This window comes from Saccostrea cucullata, unplaced genomic scaffold (assembly GCF_032062105.1).
Source record: "Saccostrea cucullata isolate Sc308-1 unplaced genomic scaffold, CSIRO_AGI_Scuc_v1 ctg5115, whole genome shotgun sequence".
NCBI lineage: Eukaryota > Metazoa > Mollusca > Bivalvia > Ostreida > Ostreidae > Saccostrea > Saccostrea cuccullata.
In genome coordinates this window covers 5,193-28,902 of record NW_026935549.1, presented here as the reverse complement: position 1 = coordinate 28,902, position 23,710 = coordinate 5,193, and the positions used below count along the sequence as shown (strand labels likewise).

At 33.6% G+C, this 23,710-nt stretch overlaps 2 protein-coding genes across 4 annotated transcripts in view; one reads left to right on the top strand and one right to left on the bottom strand.

The window, feature by feature from the left end:
• LOC134243204 (uncharacterized) overlaps positions 1 to 22,441 on the bottom strand; it is a 31,352-nt gene extending 8,911 nt beyond the window's left edge. The window contains exons 1-3 of the mRNA XM_062725435.1: positions 21,930 to 22,441; positions 19,298 to 19,438; positions 8,317 to 8,428 (exon numbers count right to left, since the gene is read on the bottom strand). Coding sequence (XP_062581419.1) covers positions 8,317 to 8,428; positions 19,298 to 19,438; positions 21,930 to 22,366 — 690 coding nt within the window. The 5' untranslated portion in view covers positions 22,367 to 22,441. The remainder of the gene's footprint in view (positions 1 to 8,316; positions 8,429 to 19,297; positions 19,439 to 21,929) is intronic.
• On the top strand, positions 10,857 to 15,742 carry LOC134243203 (uncharacterized). 3 transcript variants are annotated; one of them, XM_062725433.1, is made up of 6 exons: positions 10,857 to 10,988; positions 12,771 to 12,917; positions 13,579 to 13,644; positions 13,981 to 14,083; positions 14,295 to 14,552; positions 14,856 to 15,742. In XM_062725433.1, exons 3-6 carry the CDS (start codon positions 13,600 to 13,602, stop codon positions 15,725 to 15,727), a joined length of 1,278 nt encoding a protein of 425 aa, XP_062581417.1. In that variant the 5' UTR covers positions 10,857 to 10,988; positions 12,771 to 12,917; positions 13,579 to 13,599; the 3' UTR covers positions 15,728 to 15,742. The 3 variants fall into 3 exon arrangements, with proteins under 3 accessions (XP_062581417.1, XP_062581416.1, XP_062581418.1); XM_062725432.1 differs by lacking the exon at positions 10,857 to 10,988 and adding an exon at positions 12,475 to 12,679; XM_062725434.1 differs by lacking the exon at positions 10,857 to 10,988 and adding an exon at positions 12,522 to 12,556.
• Positions 22,442 to 23,710: the final 1,269 nt, after the last annotated feature.

The following is a 23,710-nucleotide window of genomic DNA, read 5'->3' as shown; positions in this document are numbered from 1 at the left end:
CTTGGCATGACCTGCCTGGTGGTTTAAAATTGGCGCAAATACTTGGATGCAGATGCTGTTGTTTACAACCCCCTAGTTAGCTACACTCTTTTATGATTTCTGGAAGTTCTACTCAGTACAATTTGTAATTTTGAAGAAAAATGCTGTTTTGTTTACAGAACATAAAAATAAGATTCCATCAATGTATAAATAAGGTGTATTCACTTTATGAATTCACTTATTTTAAAGATATTAGGGTGGGAAATAGAACTGCTGTACACAAACCGGATATTAATTGATAAGCCGTTCTTAGGTTTACAACATCACAGATAAGTCATTCCTAAACATGCTCAACACATCTGTAAGTAATTAGCACAATCCCAGCAGGTTAGGCTAGGGAAGTGAAAGTTGATGGTAATGTAATACAGTATCTAAATATACCAAATATAAATCATTTTATAAGAAAAACATTTAATTGATGTAGGCCTAATAACATGTATGTTTATAGGCTGACTAAACAAATCACGAAGTTCAAAGAATATACTATTTACTTTACAGTTGTAGAAATCATTTGTGTTAAGAAAAATAATATCAATTTAAAAAAAAATGGGAATGACAAAATTTCAGGTCCATGGGATAAAATTCTAAAAAAAAATCAGTTTAATTTTCGAAAAATAATTGCTTTGATATTTAATACAACAAACTAAATGCAATATTGTAATGTATACAATCATGCAATACTTTGGGGTTTTTTTTGTTTAAGTTATATGATATCATAAAAATGTTTCTTATGCAACTCAATACTTTTAAAAAAAGAGAATGAGTTGACTAAGTTTTTTTGGCTAAGTTGAAAAATCCACCAGAATTTTAAAAATTACGCCTTTTGAAATTTTCTAAGTTTTAATTTCCTTGTGCCAAAGAGACTAAGTAGAAAATACGCCTGGATTTAGAATTTACGCCTGGAAAAAAGGAGACGTATTTCTGGCAAAAATACGTGTACGCCTGAAAATGAACCGTATTTTTAAGAATACGTCTCTTGTACGCCAGGATTTGCAAAAAATCCAGGCGTAATACGTCTCTGAATTTCGTACGGGTTCATACAAAGACTTCAATAAGTTTTTCATTTCTTATAATGTTTCATGTACATACACCTCAAGTTCTGTGGTGTAACTATGCATACATTTTAATTTATAACAGATAATACATCATATGATACAACTTGTCTTAAAGTAACATTGGGCACATAAAAAGAATGATGTGCCATTACCTAGCACTGATACGTCTTGGTTTAGTGCACATATCTGATACTGGTCCCATGAATGTTACAAATATGTTCAATAAAAGTTGTTAAATCAGAAACTTTGGGGTATATTTCTGTTGTTCTGACATCTAACTTTTAAAATCTTGAAAATCAGACCTAGAGTATTCATAGTTTTTGTTTGACAAAGGGTTGAAAATGCAACTTCACGTTTTCTTGTGTTCATAACAAGTGTCTTTCAGTTTGTGATAATGAATGAACAAAATTGTTATTCAATGTTAAAGATTCATTTTCTTCTCCTTTATGTAATATGTAACAGTTTACAAACTAATTATTCAAATTTCAACTCCCTATTGTAACAATTCTGAAATGATTTACTTTAGACACTGTTATGAACAACATTATGGGATCAAGAAGTTTACAGTGAATAAATTTCCTTAAAGTCTCCTGCTGAACATGCACATCCTTACATACTGTGTTGTCATCCATGTATTTTATTGTAATGTTTTAAGCTTTTTACTGGTTAATGAAAATTTTATTGCAAAAAATTTCTTCATTTTATTGTTCATAACCAAGACACTTGAAGGCAGGAGTGGTAGTGATGTTTCCTTTATTCACATTTTAACTCAACCACCTTCTGTTGCATGTTACTTGTTATAACATATATTCCAATCCGCAGTAATTCTGGTAATATATTTCATGCATATTAGCTATTAGTTGGAAATAGTATCACCAGGCCTGCAGAGGAGATTCCAGAGCAATATCGTGTGTGACCAACAACCATGTATGTGAATGACTTGAAAGTTATCCTGGGATGCCAATGATACAAAAGCACCAGACAAATTATTTTCAATAACTTTTTTAATATAAATTTATTACATTTCAAAAATATTCTTCTTCCAAATTACAAATCTGAAAAGAAATAAAAAAAAAATAACTATATACAGTTTTGATCAAACCAATTGAAATTTGTTGGCTGGGCCCTCTATGGTCTGGGGCTCTCCACTCAGTGCCACTTGTGGTTCCTCGGGTTGACTTATAATGGCTGGGCCCTCTATGGTCTGGGGGTCTCCACTCAGTGCCACTTGTGGTTCCTCAGGTTGACTTATAATGGCTGGGCCCTCTATGGTCTGGGGCTCTCCACTCAGTGCCACTTGTGGTTCCTCAGGTTGACTTATAATGGCTGGGCCCTCGATGGTCTGGGGGTCTCCACTCAGTGCCACTTGTGGTTCCTCAGGTTGACTTATAATGGCTGGGCCCTCGATGGTCTGGGGGTCTCCACTCAGTGCCACTTGTGGTTCCTCGGGTTGACTTATAATGGCTGGGCCCTCTTTGGTCTGGGGCTCTTATAATGGCTGGGCCCTCTATAGTCTGGGGCTCTCCACTCAGTGTGACTTGTGGTTCCTCAGGTTGACTTATAATGGCTGGGCCCTCTTTGGTCTGGAGCTCTTATAATGGCTTGGCCCTCTATGGTATGGGGCTCTTCAAATGGCTGGGCCCTCTATGGTCTGAGGCTCTCCACTAAGTGCGACTTGTGGTTCCTCAGGTTGACTTATAATGGCTGGGCCCTCTATGGTCTGGGGGTCTCCACTCAGTGCCACTTGTGGTTCCTCAGGTTGACTTATAATGGCTGGGCCCTCTTTGGTCTGGGGCTCTCCACTCAGTGCCACTTGTGGTTCGTATTCTTTTATTTTCCCTCCACTTTTTGTGCTGTTCCTCACAAGTGTTACCGGGTCTTCAGGTTTCCACTCATTATCTGCCTTTCCCTGCATTTTCAGTCTTTCTCTGTACCTCTTCTGGCCGACTCTTTTTCTGACTCTGACACTTTCTTTTTCCTACAGACTCCATCATCTGAAAAATAACACATGACATAGTAAGACAAAGATGTAATTAAGCCTTGTAATAATGAAGCATGAAAACTCTTTCTTGTTGTGTCACAAGTGTCCATGTTATGAACAAACCAAGTTCCTGATATATTATTTCACCCCATGCTACAACAATATTATTAAAACCTCATTTTAACTTAAACCTTCCAGTCAAGTAAAATTCTTCAGTTATTTTTAATAAATCTTTAAAATCTATCTTTTAAAAGTCTTATATAGATGTTCATAACAACAGACTACAAAAAAAATTATACAATTTGTGTCCGTATGATGAACAATTGCAGATTTGTTTAATCATTAAATTTCATGTTTGTTACTGCTTATAAACATTTTATTATAAAATATTAATCTATTTTTTTTTCAAAATGAAATTGCAAATTTACAGAATAATAATTCTGAATCAAACTATTCAAATGGTTTTCTGTTCATAATTTGGACTCTGGAAACTGCACATCCATTACAGGGTCTAGTTATGAACAATACCTTTTTTAAAATTCCCACACCTTGTGATAACTTAAATAAAGCAAAATTCTCTCAAATTGATTTTCTTAGAGATTTTAATTAGTTTTATTTTCTGTGTGTATCACTGGTCAAATATTAAAGTAGAAAATTTGGCCTTCTTTATTCGTTCATAACGTTAGATGCATGTAAAAAACAAGTTCGAGTCGTCTCTGTTATGAACAAAAGTTAAAAGTCTATAAAACCATTTTTTGTGTTCTGACTTGCACTGAGATCAGCATTTGTTCTTGTGTCAGATACAAATTGCATTTATTTCTTTAGTCTAAGCATGCCGAAACTGTTATTATATTCCGTACAGTAAAATTACACTGTCTTTCATGCTGCATGGCGTTTGTCGTTTCGTTTCAAGAGTATTTCTGGCTTTAATTTTCTCAAACACCCATATCGCTTCCTTATATCAATGAATAAATGTTCATACTACAATTAAGTTTATGCCATTCCACTTATTTCAAACAATAAATGCCCTTTAACACCATAAAAAGAAAATTCTCACCTTAGCTTCCGTTCATAACAAGCTTTGACAGTTTTGGACACTGCTATTTAGTAAGCGTCATTGAACACATGGTTGTGTACACATATTTGCGATCTACGTCACCGGACTTTGTGTACACATGAGTTCAATCTAGAACACGTTTTTCAATCGTGTACTCAAAGTATTCATTCTCTAGCTACATCAGTTTAGCGTTCATAACAAGTGGACGCGCGACTTAGAGGCTGTGATTAATTTCACTTTTAAATACTACACATAGTTTTATTGCAACGATAATTTGTTTGTCTTTAAAATACGAATCAAACTGATTTATTTTCCGTTGAATGTGCATTCAAATGCATTTGATGTTTTCTAACAACTCCTTTTTTTATTGCGTTCAGTGTGGACACTGTAAGTTATGAACGCTTGATTTATTTTATTTTCGTTCAAATGCGTTCTTTAGTAATTCTTTTTTTAAAAAACATTACTCAGAGTGTAAATCCATATATTTTTCTATTCTAATCAGAAAAAAAAATCTGTATTAAATCTAATTCCAACATCCAATGCAGTAGTGCAGTCTGACAGCCACTTGATTGTAACATATAAACATGATAAACGTGAAAAAAGCACTACATTTTTAACAAAACAAATGATATGTTTTTTGGTTTCAGCATTTCATGAATATAATTTTGGTGTGTGTAGAATCTACGAAGTAAGCAGGTTATTTTGATATGCCCATGATACTAATAATTCAATGCTTTTTTGAGAAATTGGATATTTAATACCACTCATGTCAGCTGACCCAGTATGAAATATGTGCACTTTACGATTGTGCCAACCCTAAATTTTACAAATCATGAAAATAAAATGTCTTTCTTTCGATATATTTTTCCAGATTTTCTTCAGCTGAACTGGTGGGTTTTAAATTTTAGAATGCATCTTAGTCAAATAAGTGCTTATTAATAAACATGACCATTACAAACATTTAGGTGACCATAAATTATAAAACACATGTGCATGAACTTTTTCTGAATGGAAAAGTGAATAAAATCTTGGATGCATGATACCCTTTCTCCAACTGCAATGTCTCAATTGGCTAAATTCAAACTGTAATATTGGAGACTCTGAGATTGCATGCCCATCCATGACCTAGCAGACATGGCTACACTTATAGGTGAATAGTTTGGCCAATTTTGGTGTTGAGAGATACATCTTTGTTGAAGTAACACTGACTGGTACTTCATTGGATAAATTCAAATATGCATAAAACATTTTTTAATTTATAGAAGTAAATTCAATATACAAATCTATTGCAAATTTGATACTCAGTTGAGATTAAAGGCATTTGAATTACTAAGTAAATAATGAGCATTGCCTACTGTGCATGTACAAAACAAAAATTTAAAGGACTTGATTGAGATATTATTAGGCTTTTGTGCCACCCCTCACAGAAAAAACTAATAGAAACTTATAAGTGTTTTATAATCCACTTATTAGCAACTTATAAGTCACTTACAAATTTTGAAATTTACTTATAAGTGTACTATAAGTCAAAGTAAGTATAAGTGAGGAACGGATTTCGTTAATACTTCACTTAAGTAAAGATGATCGAGCTACATATCAATGAATATTCCACTTATACCTCACTTATAAGTGAAGATCAGTATGGTATGAGCGAAGTATAAGTGCATGTGGACTTAGAATTTTTACCCTATACTAGACTTCTCTCAAGGAGCATTATGGGTATTCAAGGTAGCCAATCAGAAAGTTTGTCTCTGCAACAAGAATTTGAAACCAAGTTTGTGTCTGTGAAAGGATGTTGGAGATTTTAGATTTATTTTGAGTATGCCCGTACGAAACAGTCCAGGCAGCTTAGACACGGCTCAGGCACGGATTCCGTCTCCTGAAACCCGTGCTTTAGCATTCCGTGCTCCTATGTAAAGCATGTATGGAAAGCCGTGCCTAAAAGTGGTCGAGGCACGGACACGGCACGGGATATTGGCGGAATTATTTAAATGAGATCACACGGTTTTACAAAACCCGTGTCAGAAAGCCGTGCTTGTTTCCATATATGGACTCACGGATTCTGTAAACCTGTGTCTGAAACCCGTGTCATTTTCCGTATATGGAGACACAGTTTTTTTGAAACCCGTGTCAAAAAAGCCGTGCCATATACCATATAAGGAGTCACGGGATCTGTGCATTTGTCTAGATCTAGGTCATGGCCTTCAGAGAATCTCCTGATGTAACTGTGAATGCCAAAATGGTGACTGAAACCAAACTTACTTCACATTGCTTTACATTTATGCTTTAAGTTTTAGAATTTCAAAAGTTAAAAATCTTATATGAATATGTAGATTTACTTTCTGTTAAAGATTAACTTTATCAGTTACAATCCATGCTAGTTTTTAATTAATATTTTAATGATAATGTACAATATTCAATTGTAATTTAATCTAGTAGGTAAGTTTGCACAATCTGAGGAAGAATTTTAAGTTTAAATAAAACTTTCACTCTATATAGCACAGTGATGTCACATAAAATATATACTATAAAGGATTAGTGAAAATCCAATTAAAGTCATTCAAATAAGCCTAAACTATTTCATCATGTTCATTGTCAACATTGCAATACAGGAAGATCATGAAAATTGAAAAAATCACTTATTTATTTTAGATTACACTTACTGCATTTAGTTCAAAAGTGAAGAAATTATCCCAGACTGACATAAATACAATTCCAACTGACATCTATTAGTTAAATATCATCCTTTAAATAGAGCAAAAAGACACGTTGACTTAGCTCATGACCATTAATCCCGGCCTCCAATTTAATATTCACATAAAGGAAGTTATGATTGAGCATGCTCAGTAAAAAGCCGTGAGATATAAATAAATAGTTTAAAGCAAAACCCGTCTAAGTTAAAAACCGTCTCCCTGGGACACGGATTCCGTGTCCCCACACGGGTTTCTGTGAGTGAGGATTCCTCACTTTCAGACATGGAAGCCGTGTCCGTGTCTTGGACATGCAGAACCCGTGCGGCTTTTTAAAAACCCGTGCGGATTCCGTGTCTTAGCCGTGCCCAAGCCGTGCCTATTCCGCCTCGAACTTTCGTACGGGTGCCTTCACATCAGGTACAACAAGTAGGTTCTATTTACATCATCTCTCTATTCTAACTTCCTTTGCCTGAAATTTTGAATCAATTGACGCAGTTGCTTTCAGATTTCATAAATTTGAAGAAGCCTCAATGTCATTAAATCTTGTTGCCTTTTTGTTCAACATTTTTTTTGTAAACTGAATTAATATGTTAAGTTTGCATCATCAAAGAAATGTCATATGAAAGTGATTTTTTTCCGTAAAATTTTTTACTTGATTATTTCATCTAAAGTGCAGATACATGTGTATATGTAAAAATTAATAGCTTTGAACATATCATGCAACCCCTGCATGGTTGGAAGTTCTGTTCTAAATTAAGATCTTACAGGTAGTGTTGTACTTCACTTATAAGTGACTTATAGATGACTAATACTTGATAAAGTATGAAGGGTTAATGCTTGACTTATACGTCACTTATAGTCACTTATAAGTGACTATACTTGCATAAAGCATAAGTGGCTAATACTGGCTTATAAGTCACTTATAGGTCAAGCAGCTCATTTGCATATAAAATCCTAATAAGTAACATATTAGTCACTTATAAGTTAAATGTATCAATGAAGTGTAAGTCCAGAATAAACAACTTATAAGTAAAAGAATAAATCCTGTATAAGTCACTTATCAGAAATTTCTGTAAGGGACAGGTTGAACAGATTTGATAGCTGAATGATCAAATTATTATAACCTTTTTTTAAACAAATACTTTTAATATTGTTAAACAATTAAGTTGTATTTTTCTTCAATCTGAGTTTATCTTATTAAATTTGGACCCTTATTTTTAGTATCATAAACATGTAAAAATTAAGGCTTTATTATTATCAAAATTCTGCCTCTCAAAACTCACAAGTCATAAGTTAATTTAATGCAAAGGGTAATTTTTGCAAAGTAGGTCAGAGGTCAAGTGGATTGTAATGCTGGTACATTATTTTCAAATGTTTGAAAAACACAAAGGCACTAAACAGATGGTAATTAAGGAATGGAAAAGGAAAGCAATATATACAGATCACTTGAATCTTTAAGACAGAAATAGTCACAAGATAAAATTTTTTTACCTCTACAACACATGAAACTTTCCCCTCCAAACCATAGCATACTATATCTGGTGCTGAAGAAACAATTTCACCCTTGACCTTCATCTTCTTTATAGCAGTATCAGGTTGGTGTCTAAAAAGAAGTGGAAGAGCAATGTAAACATGAATACATAAAATACACTACTTAATTAGGGCTGATATCTTTGTATCTATAAATAAAATTCTTAGACTACACAAAAAACTTAAAGCCTATACCAGTTGTCTCAGAATGACAGAATGTGTCATACATGAAGCATAATATACTTGGCAAAAAAAACTAATAGTCAATGGGTGCGTTCACAGTTCTGCCTTTGGTAGACAAAAGTTGCCGTTGGTAAAATTAATTACCATTGGCATGCCAGTGGTACCAATGTTTTTTACCAATGGTATATTTTTCTAGTCTAGAGTGTGGTTAATGTTGGTAAATGACGTCACAGCTAGTTATCGACATGGCAACAAGCTAGAAAGAATTAAATCCCGGATTCACAATGATATAAACGATTTTTCCTCTAAGCCTTTTTAACAAAATGCCAAAATCACATAAAAATCATATCAAACATTTAAATTCATGACTTTGAAGTATGATTTAGACATGATCCATTAAATGGATTATATAAAACTCACAGATAAGGCAACTAAAGAAGTGTGATCCTGATGTGGTTTGTTTCTTGGCTTTAAGTCTGCTATGATTTTCTTGCGATTCTGGCATGTGCCAATAACTAAGAAGACAAAGAAATCTGTAATTCAGTATTACCAACGTTTCCATTGGACTCCCATTGATAACATTGGTAAAATAGTTGCATTTTTATGCCAATATCCGTTCAGGGTTTATTGGTACAGTTGGTACCATTGTCAAATTATTGCACCAATGGTATATTGAAAGTCGGTACTAATGGTAGAACTGTGAACGCACCCATTAGCAGACTTCCGAGTTACTGCCGGAACAACGTTTTATTCTTGATTTTACACACTGCGATCACGTGATTCGAAACTTTTTTAAGCCCTCGATACTTCCGGTGCAGATGATATGGCGAGTAGCCACTAGCAAAACTTGGTACAAGTTTAGCTTTTAAAAAAAAGCTTAGAGAGTTCAGCCAGTGGATTTTCTTCTCTGTGATAATATTTTAAATAATCATATAGAGAACTGAAAAAATGCCTTCAAGAAGGATATGGAAATAACTAACAGTATTCAATCTCAACGTCCATTTAACAATATACAAAATAAATTTCTAAATTTTTAAAAACAAATCTTTTTTTTAATTAGTAGCAGAGTTGGGCACTAAAATTGAAACATCGTCTTAATATTTTTTCTGCATAGGAACAGAAGCATTTGTGCATGCAGATTCTTGCATTTTTTATCTCAAAATCAAAAGAACGGAAAGTATGTATAAACATTGAAGTTCCAATTTACGTAACATAATTCAAAGAGGTTATAAACCTACAATCTCATTATCAGGTCTATAAGATTTTAGGGGGAGAGGGATATATGGACATTATGCCATTTTTAACAAAACGGAGCCCAATAAGCTTCACTATCATCCTTGTTAGAGTTTATCATGCCGCCGGTTGAATCACTCTTATAAATTATAAGTTATAAATTCATTTATCAGACCTCTTTTTATATAATAAACCCATTAATTCATAAATATGATTGCCACAACCTAGATCATCAGGTCGTAGTTTATGAAAAACAAGCCAATTTACGGATAAAAAAGCATGCGCAGATCGGGGGGAGGGGGGGGGGGTTGTTCCAGGGCATGGCCATAGGGAGTTATGGTTTATGAATTTAATTGCAAAAACTCAAAACCTTCTTGAGATATTGACTGGAAATGAAAGTTTTACACAGAGTCACACAGAAGTATGAATTTATGACACTGACGTTTGAACCTCAAAATACACAGGGGTATTCCTTACGCCATATAGATCATGTATATGGCCATAGGGAGTTTTGGTATAAAATTTCATTGCAAAACCTCAAGGAATTCTTGAGATATTGCATGGAAAGGAACGTGTTAAAACAGACAGAATTTCTGAATTTAATACCTTGACCTTTGACCTCAAAATCAAGAGGGTCTTCCAAAGGCCATATAAGGTGTAAACAGTTGTGTAAAATTTCACTGCAAAAGCCCAAAGACTTCACGCAATATTGCGGGAAAGTGAAAGTGTTACAGACAGACAGAACTATAGATGAACGGACAGACAGACTGAAATTGATATTCTCTAATTTCAGCGGGGGGCAACAAACGAGCAAGCTTAGCCAGTTGTGTTTACTTTCCGAAGTATCTTTTGTATGACTTAACAAGTCTGTCCGCTATTTAGCATCGGGATCGAAATGATTTGTAGTGAAAACGAAAGTAAAAGCAGTAAAAACTGAAAAGCCAAAAATATGTAATAAACCAATGTTTGTGCTGTAGATTTAAATACATAAGTAAAATACCTTCAATATATTTTATAAAAGAGCTTCAATTGTCGCGACAAACACTAAATTCATCCAACAGTAGCAACTGTATGCTTTGCTGCGTAGAACACATGATCAGGTGCGAACCAGTTAAATTACTGCGAACCAGTAAACTGTTTGAAACCTTCTATACAAAAATAAGCATCGGGAAATTCCTTTCTGAGTTAAATTTACAGATTGCCTTGGTGTTAAACAGGTATTTGTTGGTTTATAATCTATATTGATTTTACTGAAATAAAATTAGCAGGAGTGATTTACTGCAGAACCACTCCCAGAATTCCAGGTCACGCAAGCGCATTGGAAGTCGGCCTGCCTAATTGAAGACCTACAGGTAATTGAAGACCTAGAGAAGACCTACGGAAGACCTACAAAAATGGGGGATATATACAGCAAAACTGATACGATATTCTTGTTAAGCATGTCCTAAATATGTAAAATACACAAAAAAGTTTTATAAAAAGAAGTTTTAATGTGTATTTTTTAAGCTCGGTAAGGGGAACTATTTCTTCTCTTAGACGACCTACGGAAAGAACGATAACTCTGGCTGACTTGTCATGTAAACAACAACACGCTCATATATTGTGAAGTTTATAGGAAGAATTATATATGTATATGACATAATAAAAAAAAATGCAAATGATTTTGTTGAGTTTTTCAATTATGAATTATGATAAAGAAATCAGCTGGATGATGAATTTTGATGAAGTAAAAAATATAAATAATTATCATGATTATTTCGTTTATCAAATTAATATTCTACTTGAAATCTATAGTTAATATTTAATAAATATTGTAATTTTTTTATTATGTTTTATGGGGTAAATATTAAATATTCAAGTTCAAATTATTGATATGTATGCTGTGGATTTGTCTCAATTAACCAATATTACTCTGTACTAAGGGCTTCGATCTTCACTAATTTGTTGTATACACAGACACCCTGAGGATATATCGGTGTTTTGATTGCAATTATCAACACACCCCACTTGCTCTGATGAATGTTAATTTGCAGTCAACAGAGCAAAGATATAAAAAAAAAATATTTATTTTATATCTTAAAAATGCTAGCAAGAATAAACAAATAAAATTATTGTGCATTTATTCAGAATATAACTTACTTAAATGAATTACGTTTTGAATTTTTTTTTTTTTAATATTCAACATGGTCATCTTTTTTTCAATATAACACATTTATATGACATTCACGAGGAATATTTAATAACTTAATTAAATGTATATTTCCAGATAACATGCTGTATGCCAAGAAATAGGCACTATATGGTATATAATTTGAAACATAAGGTTTTATTTCTTTTACATTTTGAGCCAAAATATACATGTACATTATATCAATCTTGAAGATACCAGGTGTACCATTCAATAATTAAATTAAAAGAAAATACACACTTTTTAAAATTGAATAATATAATAAACACGCATGTTATCACACATAAGAAATGCATGCATATTTTTAAAAAAAATTATGATGCTTTGAGTCGGGGGAAATAAGATTTTGAAAGTGATTATGTCTGTGTTCTTCTTGAAAAATTACTTCAAATTCTTTTAACTGCAATTTTAAAATTTTCATTCTCTACATAAATGCAAATCTTATAAAAATTTCCAGATGTTATAAATGACATTACTAGGTATTATTAATAACATTATTGGAAGTTCTTCGTACCATAACTAGTCAGCCCGTGGGCTGACTAATTACTGTGCTGCCGAGGGCTGTCACGCTGACACAAAGAAAAGGGGAAGATATGGGTATATGACAGAAATCAAGTTTTTTCCTTTCCCAACACAGAAAAAGGACCCAAAATGTAGGCGAGCGTGGCTGAGTTTGCTGCGGCGGAAAGATTACGACCCACCTATGCATCACAGGATAAAGTGGAATAATTCTTAAAGACTAAATTATTTTGCACTTTTTGCAAAATATTCGTGTCTCAGTACAAAGGGTTTCTTTTTTTTCAATGTTTAGATATGTTCCCGACATTTTGTTGATGGCAGTCCAACACCTGAAAACCCATATCCCACGTTATTTGCTTACAATAATTACAAGGAGCCTCTACAGAACAGAAGCTCAACATCCATCACCAAACGTTCAGCGGCAGAGAAACGTAACGAGGTGTGTATGATTAATTAATAATACACATAAAAATGCCCCCTCCTGATATTTATTTTTGAAATGATACTTGATAGACTAGTTTGTTTCAAGCCCTGTAATAAGAGTATTGTAGTTAAATGCATTTGTTAATTTATTCACTATGACCTTGCACCATGTGTGCCTGCATGCTTTCCACATCAGCTAGTCGAGTCCTACCAGTCAACCTATGTATATATTCACCACGTTTTTCTGTTCTATGTGTTGTATATACTTTATTCTCTTTAGAGAAGTGGACAGGCTTTTGCATACATCCATGGATGTAGGCGAAAGCTTGTCCACCTCTCTAAACTAAAGAGAATAAAATTGTGTTTATTCTTTATGTAAACCTTGGTGTTTCGTTGTCACCTTACATTTAAAGTAGGCGACACTTAAGTAAAATCCCTTGACAGGGCTTGTTTAACTACATTGTCATCTCTGATAGGATAGTACATGTATTAAAAATTCCCTAGTCTACAATATACTGTTTCAGTTTAGCTATCCTAAGCCTAATAAACACTGCTCTTTTTGATACATGTAAAGAGTATTTTTAACTCAGCAATCTGACTAGCTGAATGTCCTTTGTAGATATATAGACTTTCAATAATGTTGCTATGAAAATAACATATATTTTTGTTTCATCCAGTTCCTTGAAAATTCACACTTGATGGAGTCGAATGAAGAGGCAGCTGATTTTCAGTCCTACAATGATGTAAGTTTAACACTGTGTATATAAATTAAAATATATATCTATAAAGCCTGTGGAAAAAAATGTTTGTTTCTGCTTTTCAAACTGACACTTTAATTCATAGTACTGATTATATTTTTCAGTTGCTTTTTCAGTGAATACATGTACATATTTGAATTTTCAGATTTTACCCATGTATGAAATTTGACTGTAAATTTCAGTCACAGAAATGTTTAAAGTACTATTTCATGAATGTTTCTTACATGTTTATTTAATGATGATAGTACACAGTACTAATATATTTTTCAGTGTATAGCTTAAGTACATGAAACTAAATGTAATATTGAATTTCCTTTATAGACCCATAGTCAGTGTTATATGGAAATGGAATGTGTGGACTTTCAAACACCCCCTGTTGTGTCTGAAGAGACAGTGGCTTCTGCATGTGAAACACTGAACACAGGTTTTAAATTTTAAAAATAATATAATGTATTATAATAGTATCAGGAAATATTTACTGGTGAAGTGTCATTGTGAAGACATTAAGGCAGATTTTTACTTGATGAATAGTTAAAACATTTCTCTTCATATGTTTATATTTTAATAATAGTTAAATGATATAATACACAGTGACACATTTTTAAGATAATACTTTTATCATCTCATTCTTTCAGTTGTGCAACCATGCCAGCCTGACCATGAGTATGCATCTGCAGCTGTAGGTGAAAGCCATGGACCAGATACAGTTGACAGTGGAATACAGACAGATATAGGGATGGTGGAAATGGAGGAACTCATTGCTCTAAAGAAGAAGTTTGAAAATCCTGATGCTCTCATGAGAAACCTCTTCATTGAAAAGGTCACAGCAACTGATAGGAGTGTAAAGCAGTACACTGGTATTCCATCAAAGTCAATGCTACATGGATTGTATGGTAAATTGTTTAGCCAGTTATGTATTTGCATGAAAATTCATGTATTTTAATGATACTGAATGAAATAAAATTTGTCCAAAAATCACAGTGTAAAAAGATATTTTTATACCAATCACTGTGAATAATAAGAATTTTGAAAATAATGGACAGGACAAGGGTACTTGTACGATACATGCAATAAGAAGAATTACCTTAATTGCTTTGCTTCTCATAAAAAAAATTGAATGCATGTTCATAATAATTAATATGCTCATACAATAAATTATTATGGATGATCAAATGTATTTTTTTAATGTATTGTAGAAGTGTTAGATGAAGCATCCCCCAACATTAAATATTGGAGTGGACAAAGCAGTGCTGAGGAAACTCCATACCAGCAGAATGCGGATAGGAGGAAAACTGGACCAACAAGAAAACTGTCGAAATATGAAGAATTTATTATGACTCTTATTCGTTTACGGCTTGCTATTTTTACATTTTTTTTGGCTGATATTTTTGGAGTTTCAAATACACGTGTGTCTCAGATTTTCACAACATGGGTAAATTTTATGTATCATATTTTAACACCTTTATTAGTTTGGCCATCTACACCTGTTATCAAGAAGTTTTTACCTAAGTCCTTTAAACTTACATTTCCCAATACAGTTTGTATTATTGATTGTACTGAATTTTTTATACAAAAGCCCAGATCTCCTTCTGCACAGTCCAGAACTTATAGTACTTATAAGCATCATAATACATACAAAGCTTTAATAGGTATTATGCCATCTGGTGCCATCATTTTTATATCAGATTTATGGGGAGGTAATACATCTGACAGATATATTACTAAGAACTGTGGTTTTCTTGATTATGTAAGACCAGGTCATGAAATTATGGCTGACAGAGGATTTTTAATTAGAGATTTATTGTTAGAAAGACATGCAAAGCTTGTAATTCCACCTTTCACCAAGAAATGTAACTGGGGTAAAGGAAAAAGATTGCTGCAGAATGATATTATTAAGACTAGATGTATAGCTCGTCTTAGAATTCATGTTGAACGTGCGATAGAAAGATTGAAAAATTTTAATATCTTAAGTAATACCATGCCTTTGTCATTGAAGCCATTGTCAAATCAGATCCTGAAAGTGTGTGCTTTTCTTTGTAATTTACAGACACCACTTGTGAAAAAATAAAATAATCAAACTGGTTTTTTGTCATCATTTATTTTTTGTTAGATAGTGCCTTTACAATGTACTTTTCATAGAATCTTTTTGATGTCTTGACAATTTTTTCATACAGTTCAGAGTCAAAATATATTCTGTCAACAGCAGTACCTTTTTTTGTATACAAAATGAAGTCACACCATTGTTTTTTACAAACACCCATTTGACCTTGGATCTGAATATACCATGATGAACTATCTTTTAGTTTAACTAAGTTGTTTTCATCTAAATATACATGATAATGGTGATCAAGACATGCTTCTTGTGGTGTTTTATTTTGATACATGTATGAACATTTAATCTCGATCAGTCCCTCACCGCAACATTTACAGCTTATCAAACCATCAGGAGAGGCTCCTAAATATGGGTGTAATTCATCTACCTGTAAACCACTAAGCTCAAGTTTGGCCTTTTCATGACATTTCTTATAGTCCAAAAAGTACAACTGTCGTGCCACATTTTCATTTTCTCTCCCAAAATTTACAGATGGAGTATTTATGTAACTTGACTTTCCCATAACTCTTTTCGATATATAATTTTCATCATTCTCAGTAAATTTAAAGCTTAAAATAGAAGAAAAATTGGATGCTGTAATTCTGCCTTTGCGATGATTAAACCATTCTGGGTTTTCACTCTGATCTCTGGTGATCTCTTCAATTTTGTTTATAGTGTCTTTATCAAAAGCATTTTGTAAGCATACAAAAATATTTTCTCCAACATTAGAGTTTACCACATCAAGAACTGTTGGAATTTTAGAACTATCACTTTCATCCTCTAAATCATCACCCTCTTCATACAGTGTTTGTAAAAGCAATGCTTTTGAACCTTTGCAAATATTTTTAAGCTTGATCTTAACGTCATTAGTAGTACATGTAATATTGTTCACAGTTGATTTATAGACTGTATGAATGGGGGTGATCTTTTTAGGTACACTTGTATCAGTTCTGATATCAATTTCATCTACCTCCGTACATGTTAACCTATTGTGATGAAAAATAGGGAGATTAAGACCTCAAAAGCGGTAGCATTGCGCGTCCTTTGTTTTACGCTTGGATTACCGACATATTTCATGCAATATATACATGTATGTAGCCTTAAATGAAACCTACAATAATAAATCTTAAATATCAATTCCAAAGAAGACAGAAACACCTTAAGTTTGACACAAATTGTACAAATTCAAATATTTTTCATGCTCATCATTTTGCTTGGATTGGCTGTTTAACTTAGCCTTTTGAAGAGTGATCTTAGCCTAGAAGCAATAATTCTGAATGTTCATTCAGTTGCTAAACAAAACAAATGATGACATGGTTTACACTATATGTAAAACAAGTTCCTGTCTTTTATTATTTGGATCAGATTTCCCGTGATGATCGAAAACGAAAGTAGAGATGTGCCACATGGCTTGGTCAATCGAGTGATTTCTATTGACTTTATTGATAAAATTGTGAGCTCCTGTGCTTTTATAGACGATGCCAAACGTTTTCATCTAATTATTAAAAGCTGTATCTCCTTTTTCATGGCAGTGATGATGACTAAATTTATCATAACCAATGTAATCACAGGTAATCTTTGCTGTTGTCGTTGTCAAATTCGTGCTTGAAATCTATGTACACATCGATGAAAAAAAGCGTTTGTATGCTTCTGAGTCAAATCACGCGATATCTAACGAGATTTTATGAGAATGGCTTTAAAAATGGATACCCAAGCGAACCAAAAATACTTTAGACGCAACTTTTGTAGAAAAGCGGTAGATTTCTGAATTAAATCGGTAGGCGGGAGATGGAGTGAAAAAGCGGTAAACTCCCGCCTAAATCGGTAGAGTTAACATGTATGTCTACCTCCATCGTCGCAAGCCACGGGTTTTGTGTCCATTCTATTTCCACAGTTTGAAGTTTAAAAATAAGGCATATGAGTAATCAAAATAAAGAATAATGCATATATAAACATGTCAACAATGGAAATGGAATCAGACACATGAATATATTCATTTATAAACATTTATTCTGATAGAATGAAACTAATACTTCTGAAAATTGGCCAAGTGATAACATTCTGACATATTCGAGAAGTATGATAAAGAATTATATACCATATACTTACGCAACACATGTGCAACCTGCAGACATCACTTGGCCTGATTGATGCACCAACAACCATGTTGTATATGGAATAGAATTTTGTCTGGTCTCTGGTGCACATGTTGCCTTAATGTACATATAGTCATGCATGTTCAAGAACCGGCGAAATCTGAACATCGTCAATGTGGTTGCTTGAAAATAATCTAAAACCGTTGTCACTTTTGTATGTCTGTAAGCGATTGTTTTCCCACTTGCAATAAGTCAATAAAAAAATGAGAATATCATACGTCTGTATGTCTGGCATGTTGTTGAGCTGTGTCTGCCACGAGCACACGTCAGTTGGGGACGGTATAACGATACCGTCACCATTTACCTGCACGGTTCTCCTTTTCTTGTCCATGACATTGTAATCTCCCCCATCATCGGTTGGTATTATTTCAAGATTCAGCTCCGTTGCGAGTTCACATAGTCTCACCAGATCTATCTTCCGAAGTAACGTACAAGAAACACCTCGCTCTTGAAGATATATTGTTTGAGTTCTGGAACCTTCAGAGAATAGAAATCCGTCATAATGCAATCAATGGTTTGTATTCTACCGCTTAGTATGACCTTGCGAGAAACCGGAAGTTTACAGGGCTTAAATTTTTGCGTGTATAAAATTCGGAGAAAAACGTTGTTCCGGCAGTAACTCGGAAGTCTGCTATTGTTTCCTGCTACCCAAACAACCGTAGTTTTTGCAACTCTAATTTTGTTTTTATTTTTGAGGAAAAAAAATCAGGAATTTCTGGAATTACTTCGTTTTGCCATCTGTTTCCATGTTAACACAAAACAAGCATTTCATGTAATTCTAAGTTTTAGATATATGGACTTTCATCAAATACTCTACCCATAGGGGTCATGATTTGAGTAAACTGTATATATACATCTGGTCATCTGCACTACCTGGGAATTTGAACAAATTTCAACAAGAATTTTTCAACTATTTCAAAACCTTGACTTAAGTGAACTAAAGATTAGGGATGTGCGATTTTATCGGTATACCGGTAAATCGTGATTTTTTGTTGCGTGATACGTATCGTGATATGAAGACCTTAAAACCGGTATTGAGGTTCATGTTATATAGTCCAGAAATTATTCATTTATTTGTTAAATCTTTCAAATTACAATTACAGAAAGTCCAAAAAATGTTGTAAAAGGTAAAAAGAACGGCATTTTACCATCCAGACATGATTAATTCTATGGACATAAAAATTTAAAAAAACTGAAATATTGTTTTTCTAGCATATTCTTAAGAAAAATAATGATTATTCATTTAAAATTATTGTAAAAATTGCTTGTAAAAATATCATGATATTATCGTGATATTTTGGGGGAAAAATCGGGATATATCACAATACAAAATTTTTAGCGATACCCATCCCTACTAAATATAGTACTGTAAATATATGTGCATATTTACCTGGTGATTATGCCACACATTTTGAGAAAATCCTCAAATAAAGTTTGAAGTTTGGATTCTGAGACAGAAACATTCACTTCAATTCCCTCTCTTAAAACAAGTTCCAATTTTTGTTGAAACTCCTCAAAGGGCCACGAACATCTGTCATGATCAAACAAAAATATTAAACATAATTTGCACTTATATTGGCAAGAATTCGTTCATGACATTTTTGGTGTCAATGTTATAATTGATCCATTTAAAAAAAAAAGAAAAAACAATGCAAATATGGGCATTAAACATTGCTTAAATATTAAAGTTAACTTATTTTCATCAGCATACGCAAAATCTTTCCTCAACTTAGAGAAATAACATGAAGGCAGGACAACGTTGTGTGCCCACCATCGAAAAATACAGGCGCTATCCAAACCTTAGTCTAGAACAGATGCTCTAACCACTGCACCACACGGGCGACACTCAGTTTTGAAGAATCCATTCAAGACATTTTTATCAAACTTTAGTATGCTGATACATTTTGACCTTGCACTTTTCTGTGACCTTGACCTCACTTGTCTTTAATTTGCATTTTGCTTAGTATTAACATGATTAAAGAAATCATTTGAGATATTTTTATGTAAGCTTATGCATTTATGCATTATTTGAAGGGGATTTTATAATCTATATCCATTCTTTAAGAATTCAATTTTTCAGAAATTATTCAAGATATTCTCGACAAACGTCATACACTAATACAGATTTTAATGCTGCATTACTTAAATTACTAATAAAAATACACTTAGTGGGGCATTCATGTCCTGTAGATATATTTCTAGTTAAATCATTAGGTAAATCATAGTGTTGAACCTAATAAATTCTTTCGATTCGATATATGTTCAGAAAAAAATCATCTTCGCTAGCCAAGGGTTTCTGATACGTTCCTCTCCTCATAAACCCTTGGCTACGGTGTTCATAGAAATTGGGATTTTTTTCCAGAGTTCTGATTGGATTTCAGTACACCCAGGTCGACCAATCAGCAATTGTTTTTTGTAAATGAAGATATTTGCGTTCGGGATACATCTTCACTCTTTAATCTCGGAAATGAAAAAAGCAAGTAAACATCGATTCGTAAGATAACATTCAATTCTATGAATAGCCATGGTGTCATCCAATATCTTCTAAATATGTGATTACGAATTTATATTGAAGCTTCAGATTTGTTCTATAAATAATGAATAAACGTAACTCAATTATTGCTTCTTAATTATTTTTTAAAAAAACTTTGATTTAATTTTTTTTTAACACGTGTCTTTATTTCTGGCGATGACGCAATCTGTGCGTACCTGATAGATTCGAGATCACGTGATAAAAAACAATCCCATCTTTTGACTTCACCGTATGCCAAGCATTTATGAGGAGAGTAGCGTATCAGAAACCCTTGGCTAGCGAAGATGGAAAAAAATATGACTGAACATATCCAGTCATTTGGACGTGTCTAGGTTACTGACAGAGAAACTGTAAATTCGCTACCGTATTTGTACCAGTGAAACATTGCTGATATAATGCAGGTTGTGACATGACCTTGACTTAAGTTCAAGGTCACTAAAGATAAGATGTTTTGCCTCAATGTATGGACTAAAAGGATAACTAAAAAAACATGTGTGAACTTTTCCAGTTGGTAACACACAGATAAGATTTATATAACAGAGTTTGTCATTGCTTGATGCAAGGTCATTTAGAAAGTTCAAGGTCACATACATTTCTTTACAGTCTTTTTCCGAGCAAAAAAATTGTAAGTTGCTTCCTTTACAAGCCTTTAGGTTGCTGACTTGTATAACTTTAGAATGCGGCTTGACCTAGACTCAAGGTTACGTCTTCCTATCCGTATCTCCAACAGAAGACCTTTTCGTTGCTTTGCAACGAGCTCGGCTCTAGTTCATAATTATTTCCCCCTTGAAGAGGGCTTGGCCCTTCATTTGAACAAACTTGAATCCCCTTCACCCAAAGATACTTTGTGGCAAGTTTGGTTGAAAATGGCCCAGTGGTTCTTGAGAAGAAGATGAAAATGTGAAATGTTTACGACGACGACTACAACGACAATGACAACAACGATGACTACAACGACAACAATGACAATGACAGACAACGGACAAATTTTGATCAGAAAAGTTCACCTGAGCCTTCGGCTCAGGTGAGCTAAAAACTAGGTACAAAGAAAACTAAAAAAAACCCCAACAGATTGTTAAGGCAGAAAATGATTGGTTACAGGGACCGGTACTGTAGCAAATTGCATCGGACATTTTAATTTTCTCTTGGTTTTGTTAGGACTGTTAGTGTTCGGAAACTCTGCAGCTGTGTTACGTCGCCCTCTGCCTTCGGCATCAGACAACATAACAAGCCAGAGCTTTCCCGTCACCTCGAGGCTAATATTCTGGTATGTTGCACTTGAAGCCCGGTTATATAGGTATAATAACTTGTTTTGGATATATCCTGTTTGGGAGATTGGTCCAAACCTGTTTATCCCACTTGGGTGAGTGATCCAAACCTATTGAAAAGTCAGCATTTGAGCATAGATATGCCTAGTTCACACAAAATTTTCATTTCTCATCATATTTCATATATATGAATTACAATCTTATATAAGGACAATACTTACAATCCTATTCCATCGGGCATCTTTTCTGTTGGAAGGAATTCATTACATATCGCGGGATTTCCAATGAACTTTCTTTGTAATTCTTCAAACGATGTGAAATCCGCTTCTATTGAATTACACACATATAAAATTTCCTCCACAGAATTCATTTCTTCTGAAACTACATCCTTTCTATACATTTTATAAAGCCCCCATTCATATACAACATCCATTGCGCAAGTCCTGTACAAGAGTTTTATTCCCAATTTGTCTATATCAGATCGCCTCCATTTGGAAGTGCTATTTGGAATTGAATAATTTTCGCTCGAAGGTTCAGATGATGATGTAGTTGGTGATCTCTCTAATGTAGTTGTTGACTTTTCAGTGTCACTGTTGTGTGGCTGTGAACTACTCGTACTTTCATCAGCATCGGAGTGTGTCCTTTTCCTGCCTTCCATCTTGCAAAGACTAATTCTTACCAGGTCAATCTTTGTAAAAACTACACAAAGTCTTTAATAAATACTTTTTTTCAATGCAGGGCCATGTAAATCTGAATCAATATCAAGAAAAGAAAACTAAAGTTTTAAATTCATAAATCTTTGTTCAAATTAGATTTGTAGATAAGATAAGACAATATACATGATATATGTTTTATTACTAATTCAGTGCCCATATGGGCATAAAGAGAACGAAGTTAGAAGGAAAAGGCCTAAAATTGAGGAAATAAAAGATCATTTAAATAAACCTATATAAGCATGTACAAGCATGTACATGTATATGCTACATGTATGTACATGTATCTATTGTGGTAGAGGATATCAACATTATAATGACATTGCATCAGGGCTCGACATTAACTTTTTTTCCTACTTGTCCATTCAGACAAGTGACCAAGCTGTTTACTTGTCCGAACCTCAACTTCACTTGTCCGAAAATTTGTCAATGAATATCTTAATTCTTCTGTCAACTTGAAAATAAATTCTTAAAAAATTACACATGCTTGATTTATTAGTGTTTATTGATAAATAAGACAAACACATATAAAATAAAATTTTATCTAGACTTCCTGTCCTGGCAACAACATAAATGTTCGCAACTGAATTTGTAATATCAATCAAATATATTCCAAACCCGCAAACGTCGTAAGATCCACGCCATGCAATAGTATGGCTGCAATTAGTGAACATCGATCCCAATCAAGTGTGAACTTACATAGCGATTGATATAAGTCAAAATTCAGGTTTGTGTACTGCTTCCGTTTTTATTCGTTAAACTTTTCAATAGTTGTTTTTTATTTCAATATTATTATTTGAAGACTTCTTTACATAAAAAAATCACTTGTCCAATCGGACAAGTGCCCAGCAATATTCACTTGTCCATAATTTTTTTTCATTGGTACCGGACAAGTGGACAAGCGTTAATGTCGAGCCCTGTGCATGAATGCTTATTAAGTAGAGTATAACAATTGCAATGTATAAATAAGTAGTAGAGATTAAACAGTCTAGACGAACTCTAAAAACGGCGTGAACTCCAAAAAAGAAGTCTTTGGCTCCATCATGCATTGCAGCAAAATGGCTTCCAATGTAAACAAATGATGAATTGTCGTTCGCTTTCTCCACAAATACGACCGAATAATGGCTGTATTTAGTAAACTGTGACTGGGTTTTAATTTTTGTTGAATAAATAATTGCACTTATTAATTTTTTTAGTGGTTATTGACTTATTTGTTGCTTCGTATTCCTGAATAACAGTGATTTAGGATATACGACATCAGATTCAATACAGTCGGTAAGTTAATTTAT

Coding starts and splice junctions, on each gene's coding strand:
- LOC134243203 (XM_062725433.1), top strand. CDS start 13,600: ATGGAGTCGAATGAAGAGGCAGCTGATTTTCAGTCCTACAATGAT. Junction 13,645..13,980: donor ATTTTCAGTCCTACAATGAT/GTAAGTTTAACA, acceptor TTTCCTTTATAG/ACCCATAGTCAGTGTTATAT. Junction 14,553..14,855: donor AATGCTACATGGATTGTATG/GTAAATTGTTTA, acceptor AATGTATTGTAG/AAGTGTTAGATGAAGCATCC.